Below are 21,910 nucleotides of genomic sequence, written 5' to 3'. Positions count from 1 at the left end.
GATACTTCACACACACGATAATTTAAAAAACTACTACTACAAGAAAACAGCTTTATTGCCACGTTTTTGAAATGTGGCGATAACTTTTCGCCACGCTTTTGAAAAGGTCACATCTGCATGGTGCCGTTTACTCTATTGGCACGCTTTATTTTTTTCCACGCTTTAAGCGTGGCCGTATGTATACTATGTAGCCACACTTTTAAAGCGTGGTGAAAAATGGACATACAACTACGCTTTTAAAGCGTGGCGAAAAATGGACATAAGGCCACGCTTTCAAAGTGTGGCCTAATCATTTTCAAATAAAAAAAGAAAAAATAAAAATATTAATAAGTTAATTTTTAAAATAAAATACTAAAACATTAATCTTCCATTGATTTATATGAATTATGTACATAATAAAATATGAATGAAACGTTTAAGAAAAAATAATTCAACTTTCAAAATAAACATTTAAAAAACATTATAATTCTATATTAGAAAAAATTAATCTAATTCCTAAACGACATATTGCTTCATTTTTCCATATTACCCTTGCAATCTTTATTGTAAAGAAATAGTCTTTGCTTCATTTTTGCATGGTCTTCAGCTATATATCTGAATAAAACTAAAAGACATAAATATTAGTGTCTAATAACCACAAAATAGAGAAAGAAATACTTCAATTAAAGAATGGAACTTTCCACTTTGGAAGAATATTCGAGCTTAGCTGCCATGTAAGTATTTAACTCCTAAAATTAGATGGAATATGCAAATCAAAAACAAATAAACCATCTTCATCACCGTTATACATCACCAAATCTCACAACAAGATTCAAAGCAAACCACCAAACCCACATCAAAAATAGAAAAATTATTGAATCAATCAAACACCCAAATTGCAAAACAAAAAGATTCTAAGTATCTAGGGGAAGGCTATTAAAATTGAAACAAAATTAAGAACTTTTGGACATTTTCTTTTTAAAGGGGACGTCTCATTACACTTTGATATAGACAAAACATGAAATGCCGAGCAAAAACGAATATATTCAAGACATTCAATATTTCATACATATATTTCTTATGCACACGCTTGTCACTTACTTTGGTGAAGAGTTTGAACAAAAAGAGTGTCTCGCTTAATTCTCATTCTCTTTTTACTTGTAAGTGAACTCGAAGGAAGCTGATCCATATCATATAATGAACCAAAAGAAGAACTGCAACTATTAAGGCTGTATCACAATCTGAGTCATCCAAGACATTGTTGTTCCTACCGACATCACTTATAGAAGCACTTGGATGCTGCTTTCGCTTGACAGCAACTTAAGAACTCGGAATCTCATTATCCGGCATAACCTTTGGCTTACTGTCTTCCTCTGCAATGTTCGCTGTGAATTACACTCATCTTCATCACTGTCTATGTAGATCACAACTGCCGTCCCCAAACTTCTCTTTACTGGAAACAAAGTGATATATGTTAAGAGTACCATAATATTACATTTGCCAACAAAATATGGATTATGCAAGCTATGAAAATGAAAAGAAATACTCCGAAGCCAAATTGTTAATTTATTATTATGGAATTCATGAAGATCCAGAATCTAGTTAATTTGGTAATTGAGCATAGTTAGTTCCACTTTCCACCATAGTTAGACATACATATATGAATAGGCATTTCTTTAACATAACGAGAGTATTTAAGGCAACATGACTCAAATAAAACAGAAACCAGTTACATGTTTCATATCCTCTGCTCAATTTAGTTATGGCTTATTGTTCATTATCCCTATGTGATACCAGTTCTAACACAAAATGGATTGATCTACTAATGAGATTAATGCTACATTGATCACTGACACATATAATTAAGGGTTCATTTGTCAAATTGTGAAATTTGAATTTTGCAAACACAACAATAATCAAAGTTTAGTTCTATAATCCTGTGAATCTCTGATAGAAATCTCAGCAACTTTTGAATGAGAAAAGAACAAAATGTCTTGTTAGGAGAAAAATCAATTGATATAAAGAATTTAGAAAATAAAAAGAATTGATAAAAATTCATACCTAGAACTTCATCAGGATCCTTAGGGTTCTCCCATTTCTCTCCCTTAACAAGTATCTTCTTAAACAAACCACCATCTTTACATATGTCCTTCACACTAGTCCAAGACAACAGTTGAACCCATGGTTCTGAAAACTGGACTGGACCGGCCGGTTCAATCAGAAAAACTAGAAACCGGTTACCTAGCCGGTCCGGGTAACGTAGAAAACCGCCTGGCAAAAAACCGGTGGAAAAACCGGTCGAACCGGCAGTTAACCGGCGAACCGGAAGAACCGTCCGGGTTTTTTGGCGGTTTAGTGGTTTGCAACTTCAATGCCAAACGACGTCGTTTGGCTTAAAAAAAAAAAAGACAAAGGCGTACGCGAACCTAACCTTGTAACCCACTATGCCACTAATGACTAACCCTAATCTGAGCTACCCTTTCTTCCCCTTTCCCTTAACCTAATCTGAGCATTCGGCGCCAGCCTCCTTTCACCCACCAAGGCCACTATTGCCACCCACAACCAACCACAGTAGCCGCGACCACCACCGGCCGAGCCCGCCTCCTCGTCGCCGAACGTCACCTAGCCCGCCTCCTCATTCGCCACCCACAACCAACCACAGCAGCCGCGACCACCACCGGCCGAGCCCGCCTGTTCTGTTTGAAAAAAAATAAATAACAGGGCATCTGAGTTTAAAAAAAAAACCATATGAATCCAGTTAAATATGCTTCAGGTTCAATCTGTTTTTCAAGTCGTGTCGAGTCTCGAACACTTTTATTACCCTTTCAATCTGTTTGCTGCTTCTGAATATGTTCTGATCTTGATTTTTGTTTTTGATTTTCTATGCTGCTTGTTCTGTTTGCTGCTTCGGTTTGCTGCTTCATGAATATTTTTGTTGCTTCTGAATGGAAATAGTTTGAAATTTTTATTTTACCTGAATCAGTTGATTTCTGTGACTGTCAAGCTGCATGAACAAATTACATATATTATGAACAGTTTATTTTTCTCTCTAGATCTGTTTCCTCTGATTCAATTTTGTGTATATATGTATATATTTTTGTGTAAATTGTGTTGTTTTGAATTTGATTTGTTTTGTTTGAATGGTGCAGTACTGAAATTGATCTGGTTTTGAAACTTTAATTAAAATAAAAAAAACTGATGATCCTCTTCTGAGCTCACTGTCACCACCGTCATTCCTCCCTCGCCGTGTCTCCAGTAAGCCGCTGCTTCTTTAGTTTTAATTTCTAAGATTCTGGCTTCTGAGTTGATTTTTTGTACTAGATTCTGAATTGGGATTGTGTTCTGAGTTGGGTTGTTCCTTAATGTGAGTCTGAATTTAATTTGAATTGTTTCACTTAGTTTTTCTGATTCTGGATTTGGAGGTTGAGTTGTCTGTAACTCTGTATTCTGAGTTTTTGTTGTTGAAAAGCATTGAATTTGTTGAATCTAGTTAGGGTTTGGTTAGTTATAAGAGGCTTGTTGCACAATAAGAAATTTCATCAATGTGTTATTCAATTGAATTGTATATTGGCAGCCCAAAAAGGGATAATTGAATTGTATAAGAGAATTGATGTTGAATAATTAGCCTTGGCTTGACAATGTTGCCTGCAAGATCTTTAATTTTTTGCAGCTTGAGTGGAAATTCTGCCTCAGTTAGTTGTTTTAAAGTTATCAATAAATTTAACTCAATCTGAATATTATCAATGAACTTTTCATCTTCAATTTTTTTTATATCTTAAATTCTATTAAAATTTTTTTACTTAAAAATTCATGAATTTTAATGAATTTAAATATATAAAATTATATATTAAATTTTTAATAATTTTATCTAATATTTAATTAAACCGGTTGAACCCCGATTGAATCCCGGTCGAACCACTGAACCAGTGAACCAGTCGCCTCACCGGTTCATTGATCGGTCCGGTTTTCGCAACCTTGGTTGAATCTCAAATTGAAGAGTTGCTTTGGGCAGAATTGTTGGAGGAGAACCGGATTCACCATAAGCTAGCTCAGGTGGGATGGTTGAAAAGGCATTTTCACCTTTCTTCATGCTTCTAATACCTTGATCCCATCCTTTAATTACTTGCCCTACATATTTCAAAGTGTCACTTAGAAATATATTAAATGATGACTAGAGGTGCGTCTCATAAATGTGCATCTATTTGGTGCACTTTAGTATCAGTTGCACAAAGTTGATTTCAAATTAACAATAAAAACAACACAAAATCTATCAGACAATCATGCATTGCTAACAGCTAAATCAGTTCATAAACCAATCAAGCAGTCACTCTTTCAAATTCCGAAACTTTCAATGACAACACCAAAAATCCTAACAAAATCAACAAAGATTAAAGCAAGCACATCACTCACCTTGTCCAAGTGTGAACGTGAAAGGGGTTCCCCTATCTCTGTTGGAATTAAACTTGGTGCCATCAAGCAGAGTCCCTGTATAGTGAACTGCCAATAAATAAGTAAATAAACCAAACAACAATAATAAGTAAATTTTATAAACGCACTACTACTACTACTACTACTACTACTACTACTACTACTACTACTACTACTACTACTACTACTACTACTACTATTTCAATTATTATTTCAAAAATAAATTTGATCTTCACTAAGAAAAGAACGTAACTAAAAACAAATCCAATCGAAGCAAACAAAAAAGGAAGTGAAAGAGAGAGATATTCATACCATGGACTTCATCACCGACTTCATGATTCTCCCATCCTTCACCTTCTTGCGGGATTCTACCGCCGATTCGGTCGGAAGCTTCGAGAATTAAGAGGTTGTGGATGCTGTTCTCAGCTAGCAACTTCGTGGGGTTCTTGGCGACGGAGAGATCTGTTCGGTGACAGCAACGGAGAGGTGCTTGGTGACAGCGTAGTCTTCTTGGTGACATGGAACGCGCCACCACTACGGATTGCGTGAGAAGGATGGTGGGGAAGGAGAAGGGCGCCGTGGATGGAGGAGGAGGGAAGGACGCGCTACGGTCTACGACTCTACGAATAGAGGGAGGGAGGCGCTATGGAGGAGAATAGAGATTCTAAGAATAGGGGTTAGGGATTGAGGGAGGGACTGAGGGAGGCGTTGCGTGAGTGAGTTTCACTTAGGGTTAGGGGTTTTGTTATTAGGTTATTAGGAGTGTTAGGGATTTGATAAAAGAACCAAAGCTTTTTTTTTATATCCGAATGAAAGTTTGTTTTTTGGAACTTTTTGGCCACGCTTTAAAACATCACTATAACAAAACCATGTCGCCACGCTTTAAAAGTGTGCCTGTTTGCGTGGCAAAATCTTTAATTAATTCCAACCCTCATAAAAGTGTGACCATTGACCCGTTTTGCCATACAAAAAAATGTGACCGAATCTCTAATCAATCCCCATTCTCGTAAAAATATGGTCATTGACTTTTTTGGCCACGCTTGTAAAGCGTGACAAGAAAAAAATATGGCCACATGTCTATTTTCTTGTAGCGTATGAGCATAATACTATCAAGCCTTGTACTATCGTACATAATACTTTTTTACTTCATATTAAATGGAACCTCATACGAAGGTGTTTATAGTTGTTTTAAGATGAGAATGAAACCCAAACTTTGGTATATGTCATGTTGCTCTATCGAAAAGAATTTGATATATTTTTTACTAACAGTAGTTACAAACTTTGACATTGAATCGTAGCATAAAAAAAATAACTTTAGACATCTTAATTATATATATGCACACCGGGGACTTATTCTTGAGAAAAAAATATTATTAGAAGATAACATATATATATATAATTAAATGCATCATACATTCATATGGCTACGCTGCGAAGAACAACGGTTTCAATAGTGAGACCAAGACCAACGCCAAAAAGTACACCCCAATCAAGTCCTTCTCCGGTAGTTTTAAGTCCTTCTTCAAGGGACTTCTTCCTCATCAAATCCATAATAAAAAAATACACATGCACTTGACATGTTACCATAATTGCTAAGTACATCTCTAGTGGCTTTCATCTTCTCTGGCTTTAAGTTCACTTTTTGTTCAATCTGGTCCAGAATTGCACGTCCACCAGGGTGTGCAATCCAAAATATTGAGTTATAATCAGATATACCCAATGGATCAAAAGCTTTACTAAGTGCGTCGTTGATGTTTTGTGAAATAATATTAGGAACACTTTTATTAAGATAGAATGTAAGCTCGACTTCACGAAGGAGACCACCGATGGCTCCTTGGCTATTAGGGATAAGTTTTTGATCAGTTGAAACAAGCTCAAAGATAGGCTTCTCAACCTGTGGAACATGATCAGAACCAATGATAATCGCAGCAGCTCCATCAGAAAACAATGCTTGCGCTACAAGACTATCTATGTCTGTCTCACTAGGACCATGAAAAATAATTGATGTATTCTCAGAACAAACAATAAGCACACGGGCATCCTTGTTGTTTTCGGCCAAGTCCTTAGCCAAACGAAGGACCATGCCACCGGTGAAACAGCCTTGGTGGTACATCATGTATCTCTTGACGCATGGGTCGAGGCCTAAGAGTACGATAAGTTCGTAATCAACACCAGGTAACGCAACACCACTGGTGGTGCAGAGGATCAAATGTGTGATCTTAGACTTTGGCTGGCCCCCATTCTTTGATGCCCTTAGTTGTAGCCTCTTTTCCAAGCCTTGGTACTTCTCTGATCAGCATATCTTCCCTTGCATCTAACGACGATGCCTTGTATGCGCACATGTTAGGATTCTCTTTCAATATCTCTTCTGTTAAGTACATATGTTTGTTCTTGATCATTATTTTCTCACCTAAAAATGATATGTACTTCAAATCCATCAATACCCTAGATATGTTAAAAAAATTATCTACTTATATACTAAAAAAAGACTTAGATTTTGGCATTTTAAATTCGGATCAGCACAAGTTATTAGCCAAATACAAAAATTATGTCACTTATACAAGAAGTATTTTTTTTCTATTTTCAAATATTTTTATTCGTGAAAGTAAACAATGAATTTTACTTGATAAATATTGTAACACCCTACCATACAGAGTCTTATGCTTAAGTCATAAGACAGAGATGGCAAGGTATTACGAGGTCCAAGGAGACAAGATTAACCTTCTCCTTCAAGAAAGTTGGGTCCTATAACATCAAAGAACCCAAAATCTCAACATTTTACCCATGAAACTCGAAAATAAGGGCTGGAATTTCGACAGAAACACGTGACTTACCTCAAGATTAGTTGTATGGGTTTTGTAGAGCTCTCCGCGGTGAACGCGTGGCCGCAAACGGAGCGACAATCGGAGCTCTAGATCAAAAGTTATGGTGGTTTGAAGATCAAGTGAGAGATAGAACTTGAGAGAGAGTTCTTCCCTTCCCCTCCACCATTTCAGCGTGTTTGAGTGTATTGTGAGGAGAGAGAGTGCTGAAAACTAGGGTTTTGGTTTAGTTATGTTGGGCCAAGGGCCCACTTTGGGTCCGGTTGGTCCGGTTTGGCCCGTTCGGTCCAATCTTGGTCCGATTTCTATAAAATTGGTACCGAAATTCTCGTCCCAATCTCCTCTATCACATTTAGCCATAAAAATAACATTTTTGGCTTTCTAGAATAAATTCTCATTTATGGGTTAATTAGTCGTTAATTAACCGGGTCTTACAAATATTATATAAAAAAAATTAAAATGCTTAATGAGAATACATACAAATACGTTGAAACTTCTTTTTGAGTTCGATAATGTGCTCGCTATTGGTTACTCTAAAATAATAATCTGCATATGTATTTTGATCAACACAATTTGATGGATTTGCTATGCCAATCGCCAATACATTTGCAGGGCCTTCTGTCCTTTGAACCTTGCGGATCTCACTCACGACAACCATATTTTCTTAGCTGTGTTGTTTGGGTCGGAATAGCAAAGCTTAGATATGTTCTCTGGGATGGCAAAGCTTATCTTTGTAATAACAAAGATATTTGGATGAATATTTAGGCATGGGAGAGGGGGATATTTATATGAATGAGAGTAGGGCCATATGTGGAATGTGTTATAAAATAACTAAATAAATAAATAAAGAAGAGGTAACAAAAATTAAGAAATATAAAGGAGAGAAAGAAGTATTGCAACGTAAAAGAGAGAGAGAGAGTATTTTATTGCTTCTTGTTGTTGTGTAAAAAGCCTCAGTCTATGCCCCTATTTATACATGTGCAAGGCTTTACTTTTTCAAAATATATTAAATACAATCATCCTTGAGAATGGGCATCCACATAAGATGTGATAAAGCATTCTTATCACAACACTCCCCCTTGGATGACCATTTAGGATTATTGCCTCATTAAAACCTTACTAAAGAAAAACCCAGTGGGAAAAAACCTTAGTGAAGGAAAAAGAGTACAATATCCTTTGTGATGGGGACTACCTCATTAAAAACCTTGTCAAGAAAAATCCAATTGAAAAAAAACCTGACTAAGGAAAAAAGAGTACAGTCTCCCCCTCTTGCCGACATCATTTAATGTCTCGAAATCGGCGCATCCCAATCTCATATACCAATCTTTCAAAGGAGAATTTTGGGAGTGACTTTGTGAATAAATCTGCCAGATTGTCACTTGAACGGATCTGTTGGACATCAATTGTCCCTTGATTTTGAAGATTATGAGTGAAGAAGAATTTGAGAGAAATATGCTTTGTTCTATTGCCTTTGATGTATCCGCCTTTAAGTTGAGCAATGTGATGAGAGGAACTTTTGCGTGGTCTAGAAATTTGCGGATAAATCCTCGTTGCAAGTATAGTTTCTAAACCTTCAAAAGTCCTTTCATACAAACGTTTTGGTTGTCATAAGTAACAAACCCCTTTGAAATTGATAACCGAGTATTCAAACCTCGGGTCGTCTTCTCAAGGAATTGCAGGGAGGTATGTTCTTATTATTGGTTATGAGTTTGTAAATTGGGGGTTTTGGATCAAGGTAAAAAGTTAGTTAAGTAACAAGTAAAATAAAATAATAATAATAAAATAAACTCTTGGCAAGGTATGAGGACTGGAGGTCCTATCCCAGTTATCCTTATTAATTGTAATGAGAATTGGATTTTTCTCCCACTTTATTAACCTCTAACTATGAAGGTAAGTTAAGTGGGTGAATTAATTCTTGAAAAATTCCAATTTTCAATCAACAATGAGTTTGATAACTCAAGAGTCACCAATTATTTAACCAAAGCCAAAAGGGGAGAAATTCTACTTGAATGAAAATAATTTGGATAAACACAGAGCATTAATAAATTAAAGAGAGCAATCATAAATCTGAAATACTTCAAATTATATTAAATAAAATGTTCAAATCATAACATGGGAATTCATAAATTAAATTGGAAAAATAAATAAAAATAAAGAACCTGGGATTAAGAGCTACTCCTAAAACTAAGAGAAATCCTAAATCCTAATCCTAAGAGAGAGGAGAGAACCTCTCTCTCTAAAAACTACATCTACTCCTAAAATTGTGAATTATTGAAGCCTCCTATGAATGGATGCATTCCTCCACTTTATAGCCTCTAATATGTGTTTTATGGGCCGCAAACTGGGTCAGAAACAGTCCAGAATTCGCTGGTTTCGAATTTTGCCACGCTGGATTTCCGTCACTGCGACGCGGCCGCATGGATCACGCGGTCGCGTCGCCTAGCTTCAGGGAAACTATAACATATTATATATCAAATCAAAGCCCCAGACGTTATCTTTCCAACACAATTGGAACCGCATCGTTTGGACCTCTGTAGCTAAAGTTATAGCCATTTGAGTGCAGAGAGGTCAGGCTGGACAGCTTAGCAATTTCTCCAATCTTCTTGCATTCCTTCCACTTTTGCATGCTTTCTTCCCATCCTCCAAGCCATTCCTGCCTTATAATATCTGAAAACACTTAACACACATATCAAGGCATCTAATGGTAATAAGAGAGGATTAATAATAAGCAAATATAAGATCAAAGAAGCATATTTTCAATCAAAGCACATAATTAGGAAGGCAAATGTAAAACCATGCAAATAATATGAATAAGTGGGTAAAGAGTAGATAAAAACCACTCAATTGAGCACAAGATAAACCATAAAATAGTAGTTTATCAACCTCTTATCCATCAACCATGTTTTCCACATATTCATGCATTCTAATTTCAAGTACAATTCATATGCATTGTTTTCAACATTTTACTTTGGGGCATTTTGTCCCCTTTTTCTTATTTGCTCTTTTTCCTCTTTTTTTTTTATACATAATTTTTATTTTTCTTTTATTTTTCTCAATGCATATGATTAAATTATTGGATGCATGAATCATGTCCTAAACATTTTTTTTTCACATTTTCAGAAAATTCTAACATACTCAATTCTCAAACCAATTGTTTCCAAATTCGCTTCCCCACACTTAATTTATGAGCACTCTCACTAGTCTAAGCTAACTAAGGATTCAAATTAAGGACAATATTATTTTCCGCTTAGAGTTAATGATGTGCTAAAGTAAGGAACAAAGGGTATAATAGGCTCAAATTGGTTTGCAAAGGATAATGAAAGGTAAGGCCATATGGGTATGTAAGCTCAGTGAAACAAAGGCCTCAATCATGTAAGTGCATGCATACATCAAACCATGAAAATATAAAATCAAGCAAGACAAAGATCACAATTTTAGAGAGAAAAACACACTAAAACAAAATATTGGTTGGTAAAATGCAACCAATTCAAATAGGCTCAAAGATCTCACAGGTTTTGTGTGTTCGAGCTCTAAACCATGTTCCAATATAATATTTCTTCAAACAAGTGTAACAAAAATTTTATTCAAATTAGTGAAATACTTTAAAAGGTTTCTTGAAAAAGAAAATATTACTTTAACCAAGTGGTAAAATATGCAAAAATCAAACAAATATGCAATCAATCATGCAAATGCAACAATGAACAAACAAACAAAGAAAATAAAACAATGGTGTTGAGAAGAAGGTAACTAACCCATGGAGATCGGTGTCGACCTCCCCACACTTAAAGATTGCACCGTCCTTGGTGCATGCTAAGATGTGCAAGTGGATGGGGGGTTGTGGGTCCTCAGCTGGGGCTCTTTTTGTTCCTTTCCTTGCCGGCGGTTTGGGAGTAGCTTTCTCTTTACCCTTCTTGGTGGCCATCCTGAAAAGGGAAAAAGGAAAGTAACTTGAATTTAAAGGGATAGAGCAAGGAAGAGAGTGGGAAAGGTGGTAATCAATGCACAATAAAGAAGAATGACGTTAGCACATGGTCATGACTACATGTGAAATGGTCATCAATGGAAATATAGCAAGTGCATGTACTGACAATTAAATGCAAGATGTTATTGGCATGTTGGCAAAGGCATGAGTAGCATAGATCATGCATTTCATGTCTAAATTAGATTACCAAGTCTTTCAGACTATCAACATGTTTGTAATAACAATTATATTTAATCAATAAAACGTGAAAGGGACTTTGTGAAAAACAACATGCATTAGTAGTAGAATAATTTAAAATAGTGTTCAATGCCATACGGGCTTTTTTCATAAATATATAGCAAGCATGGTAAATAAGCTATCGAAAGTATTAAATTGAACATGCAAGCAACCCTTTAAAAAGTAATATATAATTGTCAAACCATTTTAATAATCCACAAAAATATAGAAAATAATGACCCAAATAAATTTCTAACACCCATGAAAATAATGCAATGAATGAAGTATGCAAATAAATGAAGAAAAAATAAAATGAAGGTGAAAGAAAATAAGAAAGGAAGAAGAAAGAAATAAGAAAGGATAAGAAAAATAAGGATTAGAGAAGAAAAGATAAGAAATTTGGCTGATCTGGATATTCTGTGCGCCGCTTGTGACGCGGTCGCATGAGTGACGCGGTCGCGTGGTGCGCGATAAGGTCAGGTGATGCGGACGCGTGGCCTGTTTTGTGCGATTGGCGCGAGTGCAGCCTCGTGGTCGCGCAACTCTCTGTTCGAACTCTTTTTGCCAAAATTCTGGGTGACGTGATCGCGTGGTCGACGCGATCGCGTGAGTAGCCATCCTGGGGATATGACGCGAACGGATGGGGCACGCGTTCGCGTGGTGAGGCTTGGGCTTCCAGCACGAGTCCAGCCCAACTCCAGCTCAACTTTCTGCCATACATCCTTTTTACGCCGATTTCAGGTCACGCGGCCTCGTGGGTGACGCGGTCGCATGGGAGGCTATTTTTCCAAATGACGCGGACGCGTCATCGACGCGGTCGCGTGGAGTCAATTTGTGCTAATGGCGCGCCTCCAGCCCTGTTCCTGCATAACTCTCTGTTCAATTTATTATTCTCTCATCTCCTTGCGACGCGGACGCGTCGCTGATGCGGTCGCGTCGCGTGCTCGCTTTTTTTTTTTTAAATCTGAAAAGATGCAGAATGCAGTGTTAATATGAATGTGATGAAAAACTCCAGGTTCAATATAATAAAATAAAATAAAATTTCAAAAACAAACAAAACTAAATAAAATTAAAATTGAGAAAGGAATGATTATACCATGGTGGGTTGTCTCCCACCTAGCACTTTTAGTTAAAGTCCTTAAGTTGGACATTTGGTGAGCTCCCTGTTATGGTGGCTTATGCTTGTATTCATCCAGGAATCTCCACCAATGTTTGTATCTCCAGTAACCTCCGGGGTCCCAAACTAAGCATGTAAAGCCCTTAAGAAGCTTCAAACAGATTCTTAGGCTCCCGGGGTGACAACTGCCAGAACAGATTCCAGGATCCCGAACTTTACTTTTACACCTGTTTTGTCTCGATCTGCATTTTTCCAGCCGGGTGAAAGGTGATCTGAATTCTCACTGCAGCGACCAAACAGCTTCCTAGACCCATTCAGTTGAGCTTTACACCAACCTTTGCGTTTAAACTTAAAGCTTCCAACCATAATGAACCTTGCAGGACACTTCTTACCACTGGCCATCTTCCTCTTACTCTTAATGCCACAAAGAGCTCTAAGTTGACCATCCGTCTCCAGTAGCCCATATTCAAGTGGGATTAGAAAGCTATGTGATATGAATTTTACCCACTTGAATGTTGTGAAGGATGATGGCAACTTAGGGGGAGGTATTTTTAATGAAATTGCAAGTTCCACTCCCTTGTGCTCTTCTCTGATAATTACCACCTCTTTGCAAACTTCTTCAATTTCAACCTCTTCCTCTTGGTAGCTCTCTTCCAATTTAATCTCCTCTTCATTGCTTTTCAAGGGCATGGGAGGTTGTGCTTCTTCTTCTTGAATCTCCATCTCTTGATCAACCTCTTCCAAGTCTTCAACTATGATATGCTTTGGAGGTTGTACACCCTCCTCAGCATCAATTTCAACCGTCTTGGAATGAGGCTCTATGTCTTGACTTTCCCATGGAGGTTCTGCATCTCCTAAGTCTTCAACCAACTCTTCTTCTTAAACAATGGCAGCTTCTTCTACTTGTTCTAGTATGAATTCATGCTCTGTCTTGTCCACTAGAGCCTCTAGTATCTCCTTCATGCTACGCTCTTCGTTAGACTGTTCACATGGGGCTGTGGCTGACCCTTGTATATTTGAGCATCTAGAAGCCCATTGAATTAATGCTTGCTCCAGTTGTTGAACGGTTGCCTGAAATTTAATTACTGTTTCCCTTAGGCGATCCTCTGCTTCTCGGGTTGCCGGACTTGGACATGCTACAAAAGAAAGTGGTGGTGGTTGGAAGTGATTGGATTAGAATTGGGGTGGTTCTATATATGGTTCATATGGCTCATAAGGTGGTTGGTATGGTGGTTGAGGGTTAGGGTCATATGGAGGTGAATGGTGGTAGTTGGCTTGTGAGTGTGGTAGTTCAAAGTTATGTTGATGAAAGGGTTCATAGGCATATGGTGGTGGTTGTTGATAGTCCATTGGAGGTGGTTGTTGCCATGAGAGTTGATCAAATCCTTGTGGCTCCTCCCATCTTTGATTGTTCCAACCTTGATGCCTGTTCTCATTGTAATTTCTTCTTCTTGCAACATAATTGTAACCAGACTCATAGCCAAAGGGGTGAGAGTTCATAGTAGAAAATAAAAAAATAAAAACAAAAATAAAAAAATTTAAATTAAAAGGTTATTTAAATTTTGAATTTGAAAATTAAATTTTGAAATTTGAATTTTAAATTTTTGAAATTTGAAATTTTTGAAATTTGAAATTTGATTTTTGAAATAAGATAAGATAAGATAAAAATTTTAAAAATAAAAATCTGAATTTTTTTTCTCGAAAAAAAATTAATTAAAAATATTTTTGAATTTAATGAGGAAAGAGAAAAACAATAAAATGACACCAAATTTCAAATTTTTAGATCAAAACGAAGAACAGCTTGAAGGTCAAGATGAACGTGAAGAACAACTTGAAGATCAAGATGAACACTAAGAACAAATTTTTGAAAATTTTTTTTAATAACTAAATAAAAACAAATAACCTCTTAACTTAAGAAAAAAGCAAAAATAAAAACAAAAATAAAAACAAATAAACAAGCAAAAATCAAAATAAAATATTTACAATAACCAATAATAAGGCACACGTTTGCAATTCCCCGGCAACGGCGCCATTTTGATGAGAGGAACTTTTGCGTGGTCTAGAAATTTGCGGATAAATCCTCGTTGCAAGTATAGTTTCTAAACCTTCAAAAGTCCTTTCATACAAACGTTTTGGTTGTCACAAGTAACAAACCCCTTTGAAATTGATAACCGAGTATTCAAACCTCGGGTCGTCTTCTCAAGGAATTGCAGGGAGGTATGTTCTTATTATTGGTTATGAGTTTGTAAATTGGGGGTTTTGGATCAAGGTAAAAAGTTAGTTAAGTAACAAGTAAAATAAAATAATAATAATAAAATAAACTCTTGGCAAGGTATGAGGACTGGAGGTCCTATCCCAGTTATCCTTATCAATTGTAATGAGAATTGGATTTTTCTCCCACTTTATTAACCTCTAACTATGAAGGTAAGTTAAGTGGGTGAATTAATTCTTGAAGAATTCCAATTTTCAATCAACAATGAGTTTGATAACTCAAGAGTCACCAATTATTTAACCAAAGCCAAAAGGGGAGAAATTCTACTTGAATGAAAATAATTTGGATAAACACACGGCATTAATAAATTAAAGAGAGCAATCATAAGTCTGAAATACTTCGAATTATATTAAATAAAATATTCAAATCATAACATGGGAATTCATAAATTAAATTGGAAAAATAAATAAAAATAAAGAACCTGGGATTGAGAGCTACTCCTAAAACTAAGAGAAATCCTAAATCCTAATCCTAAGAGAGAGGAGAGAACCTCTCTCTCTAAAAACTACATCTACTCCTAAAATTGTGAATTATTGAAGCCTCCTATGAATGGATGCATTCCTCCACTTTATAGCCTCTAATATGTGTTTTCTGGGCCGCAAACTGGGTCAGAAATAGTCCAGAATTCGCTGGTTTCGAATTTTGCCACGCTGGATTTCCGTCACTGCGACGTGGCCGCATGGATCACGCGGTCGCGTCGCCTAGCGTCAAAGAAACTATAACATATTATATATCAAATTGAAGCCCCAGACGTTATCTTTCCAACGCAACTGGAACCGCATCATTTGGATCTCTGTAGCTAAAGTTATAGCCGTTTGAGTGCAGAGAGGTCAGGCTGTACAGCTTAGCAATTTCTCTAATCTTCTTGCATTCCTTCCACTTTTGCATGCTTTCTTCCCATCCTCCAAGCCATTCCTGCCTTATAATATCTGAAAACACTTAACACACATATCAATGCATCTAATGGTAATAAGAGAGGATTAATAATAAGCAAATATAAGATCAAAGAAGCATGTTTTCAATCAAAGCACATAATTAGGAAGGCAAATGTAAAACCATGCAAATAATATGAATAAGTGGGTAAAGAGTAGATAAAAACCACTCAATTGAGCACAAGATAAACCATAAAATAGTGGTTTATCACAATGCATGCTGTATTATCTTCAAACAGGACAGTTGGAGCTATCTTATGATGAATCAGTCCACATGATGACAGAATATATTGAATCAGACTCTCCAATGGCACTAAGATATGGTACTTCAGGACCAAGGATATCTTCATTCTCTTCTTTAGGACGGAATTGATCATTTTCCACATCTAAAGATCTTACAATAATTGGGGTACTTAATGGATGTGACTTATCCATATAAAATCTTTTCAAGATCTTTTCTGTGTATGTTGTTTGATGAATAAAGATCCCATTTTTTATATGCTCGATCTGCAGGCCGAGACAAAATTTAGTCTTTCCAAGATCTTTTATCTCAAACTCTTCTTTTAGAGTTTTTATAATTGTTGGAATCTCTTCAAGAGTCCCAATAATATTTAAATCATCAACGTACACAACAATAATAATGAATCCAGATGCAGTTTTCTTTATGAAAACACAGGGACAGATATCATCATTCTTGAATCCGTTTTTGGCCAGATACTCAGTAAGACGATTATACCACATTCGTCCATATTGCTTTAGACCATATAAAGATCTTTGCAATTTAACTGAGTATAACCCTTACGAATATTCACTGGATGGTTTAGATATCTTTAGTCCTTCAGGGACTTTCATATAGATATCCCGATCTAATGAGCCGTATAAGTAGGCTGTTACCACATCCATTAAATGCATATGCAATTTATAATATGCAGATAAACTGACCAAATAACGCAATGTTATCGCATCCATTACAGGGGAATACGTTTCTTCATAATCTATACCGGACCTTTGTGAAAAACCTCGTGCCACAAGTCGGGCTTTGTAGCGCACAACTTCATTTTTCTCATTTCGTTTTCTCACAAATATCCATTGGTATCCAACAGGTTTTACATCTTCAGGTGTACGGACTACAGGTCCAAAGACTTCACGTTTTGCAAGTGAGTCTAATTCAGCCTTCATGACTTCTTTCTATTTTGTCCAATCATTCCTTTGTCGACATTCTTCGACTGATCTTGGCTCAAGATCCTTACTTTCATGCATGATATTTAATGCCACATTATATGCAAATATTTCATTGACAATTGTCTTATTTCGGTCCCATTTCTCTCATGTAAAGACATAATTTATCGAGATCTCATCATTTTCACAATTTTCAGGTACCTGAACGTCTTCTATCGTTAAAATTATATAAGAATTTTGGACAACTGCAGGTGTCTTTACTGTGTCTTTTTCAACAGGAATAGTATTTACCTCTTTTCTCTTTCGAGGATTTTTATCTTTGGAACCGACAGGCCTGCTACGCTTCTGGCGTGTATTTGCTTCAGTGGCTATTTGTCCAACTGGGACATCAATTTGAATTGGGGCATTTTCCGCCCTGCCACACTTCTGGCGTGAATTTGCTTCAGTGGCTGATGACAAGTCATCTCAGCCTAGTTTCACTAGCCTTTTTCTTTTATTTTCAATTGAATTATGCACTTTCTTGAGCCATAAGCAAGCCAATTGGGTAGATTTCCATGTTTCCTTTGATTTAATCAACCATAGATGAATTAATGCAATTTCATGAGGATTTATGCTATAATTGCCACATATTATGAAAGAATGACAATCTCATGATTTTGAGCATAGCTTTGATGTGTTTGGTTGATTAATGATAGGTGAAGAAAGCTTGGAGAAAGGTTGAAGCAAGAAGGAGTGGCTAGGAGCAAAAGAGAACAAAAATTTTGAGCAAAAGTTTGCCTCAAACTTTCGGATAAGTGAAAACACACCAGGGAACAAAAAGCTTGAGCCAACGTTTGCCTCAAACTTTTTGGCAAACGTTGGCATCACAAATCAACACCCTGGAGAGAAAAAGTTTGCGCCAACGTTTGCCTCAAACTTTTTGGCAAACGTTGGCACCATCAACAACACACCCTGGAGACAAAAAGTTTGCGCCAACGTTTGCCTCAAACTTTTTGGCAAACGTTGGCGCCATGAGTGTGCATAAGGGGGCCAACGTTTGAGCAAAAGTTTGACCCCGAACTTTAGCTCAAACGTTGGTAGCAGCAAGAATGGGGTTGCTGATGTAAAAAGTTTGAGTAAAAGTTTGCCTCAAACTTTTACTCAAACTTTTACTCAAGCTTTTATAATTCCCAACCCGGTTCACTTCGGTTCTTTTTCCAACTCCAAGAGCACTCAACCAAGGCCTCTATCAACCCAATTCCATCAAGAGCAAAGGCCCAATTCAAGGCTTGAAGACCATTTGAAGAAAGTGTATAAATAGATTAGGATTTAAGTTTCTAGTAGAGCTCTAGACTTGGTTATCTAGTCTCTTGAGTCCTGAGATCTGGATTTCCATTTTCAATTTCTCTGTTTACTGCTTTTCAAGCTCTTTATATTTCTGTTTTAGATCCGATTCAACCCAAGGCATCTTCCATTCTTATGTGTGTTGAATTTTACTCTTCCTTGTTTAATTTCTGCAAATCCAATTCCCCATTCCCTTTACAATTCAAGTCATTTTACATTTCTTGCACTCTAAGATTCTGCAATTTACATTTCTTGCGTTCTAAGTTTCTGCTCTTTAATTTCTTGCTCTTTAAGATTCAGCACTTTAAATTTCAATTCTCTTTAATTTCATGCGAATTACCCATTCCCTTTACTTTCCATGTAATTTAAATTCTGCAAATCACAAATCTCCCAACCAAATCTTGATTCGCTTGACTAAATCAACCACTAAACTAAAATTGCTCAATCCTTCAATCCTGTGGGATCGACCTCACTCCCGTGAGTTATTATTACTTGATGCGACCCGGTGCACTTGCCGGTGAGTTTTGTGTCGGATTGTTTTCCGCACATCAGTGGCTACTTGTCCTACTGGGACATCAATTCGAATTGGGACATTTTCCGCTGGTATATAAGATTTGGTTATCCTCTTTGTATTGGAAAATGCATCAGGAAATTCATTTGCTATTCTTTGCAAATGTATACTCTTTTGAACTTCTAGTTTACATTGCCCTAATCGAGGATCTAAATGCATCAACGATGATGCATTCCAATTAAGTTCCTTTTCAGGAAGCTTATTCTCTCCCCCTAATGTTAGAAATTTTGATTCATCAAAATGACAATCCACAAACCGGGTTTTAAATACATCTCCCGTTTGTATCTCAAGATACCTCACTATAGAGGAAAAATCATATCCAACATATATCCCCAATTTTCTTTGGAGTCCCATTTTGGTGCGATTAGGTGGTGCAATGGGAACATATATCGCACACCCAAATATTCTTAAATGGGAAATATTTGGCTGCTGGCCAAAAGCTAATTGCATAGGAGAAAACTGATGGTAACTCGTTGGCTTCAAACGAATAAGTGCTGCGGCATGTAAAATAGCATGCCCCCAAACCGAGGTTGGGAGATTTGTTCTCATAAGCAAGGGTCTAACAATTAATTGGAGGCGTTTAATAAGTGATTCTGCTAACCCATTTTGTATGTGAACATAAGTTTCTGGATGTTCAACACTTATTCTATTAGCCATACAATAAGCATCAAAAGCTTGGTAAGTAAATTCACCAGCATTATCAAGACGAATTACTTTGATTGGATTTTCTGAAAATTGTGCTTTTAATCAAATAATTTGAGCCAGTAATCTCGCAAACGCAGGTTGCGAGAGGACAATAAGCACACATGTGACCATCTTGAAGATGCATCTATCAGGACCATAAAATATCTAAAAAATCCACATGGTGGATGAATAGGTCCACATATATCACCTTGAATCCTTTCTAGGAATTCAGGGGACTCAAATCCAACCTTTACTGGTGATGGCCTTAAAATTAACTTCCCTTGAGAACATGCAGCACAACAAAATTCACTAGTTTTAAGAATCTTCTAGTTCTTTAGTGAATGTCCATGGGAGTTTTCAATAATTCTTCTCATCATGGTTGTTCCCGGATGACCTAATCGATCGTGCCAAGTTATGAATTCATTTGGGCTAGTAAACTTCTGGTTTACAATGGCATGTGATTCAATTGCACTAATCTTGGTATAATATAACCCAGATGAAAGTGAGGGCAACTTTTCTAATATAACTTTCTTATTTGAATCATGAGTTGTGATACATAAGTACTCATGATTTCCCTCATTCATAGTCTCAATATGATATCCATTTCGGCGAATATCTTTAAAACTCAACAAGTTTCTTCAAGACTTGGTAGACAATAGTGCATTATTTATTATGAATTTTGTTTCTCCAGGAAACAAAATTATAGCTCTTCCAGAGCCTTCTATCACATTGCCCGAGCCAATAATAGTATTAACATACTCTTCTTTTGGCATAAGATGGATAAAATATATATCACTTTTAAGAATAGTGTGCGAACTTGCACTATCCGCAAGGCAAATATCTTCAGAATATGTCCTTGCCATTTTTCTTCAAATACAAATGATAATAATAATAAAATGAGTAGAAGTACATGCATAGTAAAATTATTCACATGAATACTTAACAAACACATACACATATCAAACTATTCTATCATTGATCAAATAGCCAATATTTCCTTTAGAATCCTTAAAGAAATTAGATACATCATAATGAGTGGTGGAATTTTCATCATTTGAAACAAAATTTGTTTCCTTTTCTTTGTCATCCCTTTTCAAGGATGCTTGATAAAGATCAACTAGGTGCCTTTGGGTACGATAGGTACGTGACCAATGGCCCTTTCCACCACAACTGAAGCATTTATCCTCAATTGATTTACTTTGCCCAGTGTTTCTTTCTTTATCCCACTTCTGGTGAGATTCTTTCTTGTGAACATAATTTCTTTTCCTTCCATAATTTTTCTTACTACCAAAGCATTGCCATTTACCTCTTCTGGGGTTATGATTTGCCGCATTTGCTTCAAGAAATGGGGCGGTGCCAGCAGGGCGCGCTTCATGATTTCTCAAAAGTAGCTCATTGTTGTGTTTAGCAACAAAAAGGCAATAAATTAGCTCAAAAAAGTTTTTTAAATCATTTTTCTCGATTGCTACTGCAGGAGCACATTCGAGGCATGGAAGGTCAAGAAAGTTTTTCCTAATATATCGGGCTTGAGGAAGTATCACATGATTGTACCTTTCTTTAAGGTCTTTCCACAGATCTGCAGGATCTTTTAATATGGGATATTCATATTTCAATCACACGTCAAGATGACGATGAAGAAAAATCATGGCCTTGGCTTTATCCTTCTGGGATGTATTATTTTTAGCCTTAATGGTATCTCCAAGATCCATTGAATCAAGATGGATTTTAACATCTAGTATCCATGATAAATAATTATTTTCAGATATATCAAGAGCATTATATTCAAGATGAAAGAGTTTCGACATAATAAAAATTTGTTACCTGAAGTCTTCCTAAAACTTCGTTAGAGCTTCGTGCTGATAACGTGTTATAAAATAACTAAATAAATAAATAAAGAAGAGGTAACAAAAATTAAGAAATATAAAGAAAGAGAAAGAAGTATTGCATCGTAAAAGAGAGAGAGAGTATTTTATTGCTTCTTCTTGTTGTGTAAAAAACCAGTCTATGCACCTATTTATACATGTGCAAGGTTTTATTTTTTCAAACTATATTAAATACAATTATCTTTGAAAATGAACATCCACATAAGATGTGATAAAACATTCTTGTCACAACAAAATGAAATGGACGAATTGGAACTTATATTGCAAATTCGAATAATGTCCCTCCCTGGATTCAAAAACGATGTTGACTGACTTTCATATTGTTTAATTGTTTTACTTTAAATTTTAAAGGTCATAAATACTAGATTATATAATTTGGTGGTCTTAATTAATTAGCCTTGCTTGACCAAATTAAACAATAATATAATTGACTATATTATTTTATACTACTAGCTAGTATCTTTATTTTAAAGGATTTTTTTCTTTAAAAGTACAACTTATAAATTTGTAAAACTGCGAAAA

At 36.2% G+C, this 21,910-nt stretch overlaps 1 protein-coding gene and 1 long non-coding RNA gene across 2 annotated transcripts in view; one reads left to right on the top strand and one right to left on the bottom strand.

The window, feature by feature from the left end:
• LOC107638915 (stilbene synthase 3-like) overlaps positions 1–7,922 on the bottom strand; it is a 9,912-nt gene extending 1,990 nt beyond the window's left edge. The window contains exon 1 of the mRNA XM_016342313.2: positions 7,710–7,922. Within this exon, the coding sequence (XP_016197799.2) occupies positions 7,710–7,887 (178 nt within the window). The 5' untranslated portion in view covers positions 7,888–7,922. The remainder of the gene's footprint in view (positions 1–7,709) is intronic.
• Positions 8,564–21,910, top strand: part of LOC110270917 — a 19,479-nt gene continuing 6,132 nt past the window's right edge. Inside the window, exons 1-2 of the long non-coding RNA XR_002360692.1 lie at positions 8,564–8,575; positions 10,873–10,874. This is a non-coding gene — a long non-coding RNA (uncharacterized LOC110270917). The remainder of the gene's footprint in view (positions 8,576–10,872; positions 10,875–21,910) is intronic.

Source organism: Arachis ipaensis, chromosome B04 (assembly GCF_000816755.2).
Source record: "Arachis ipaensis cultivar K30076 chromosome B04, Araip1.1, whole genome shotgun sequence".
NCBI lineage: Eukaryota > Viridiplantae > Streptophyta > Magnoliopsida > Fabales > Fabaceae > Arachis > Arachis ipaensis.
This window is presented reverse-complemented; position numbering and strand designations above follow the sequence as displayed.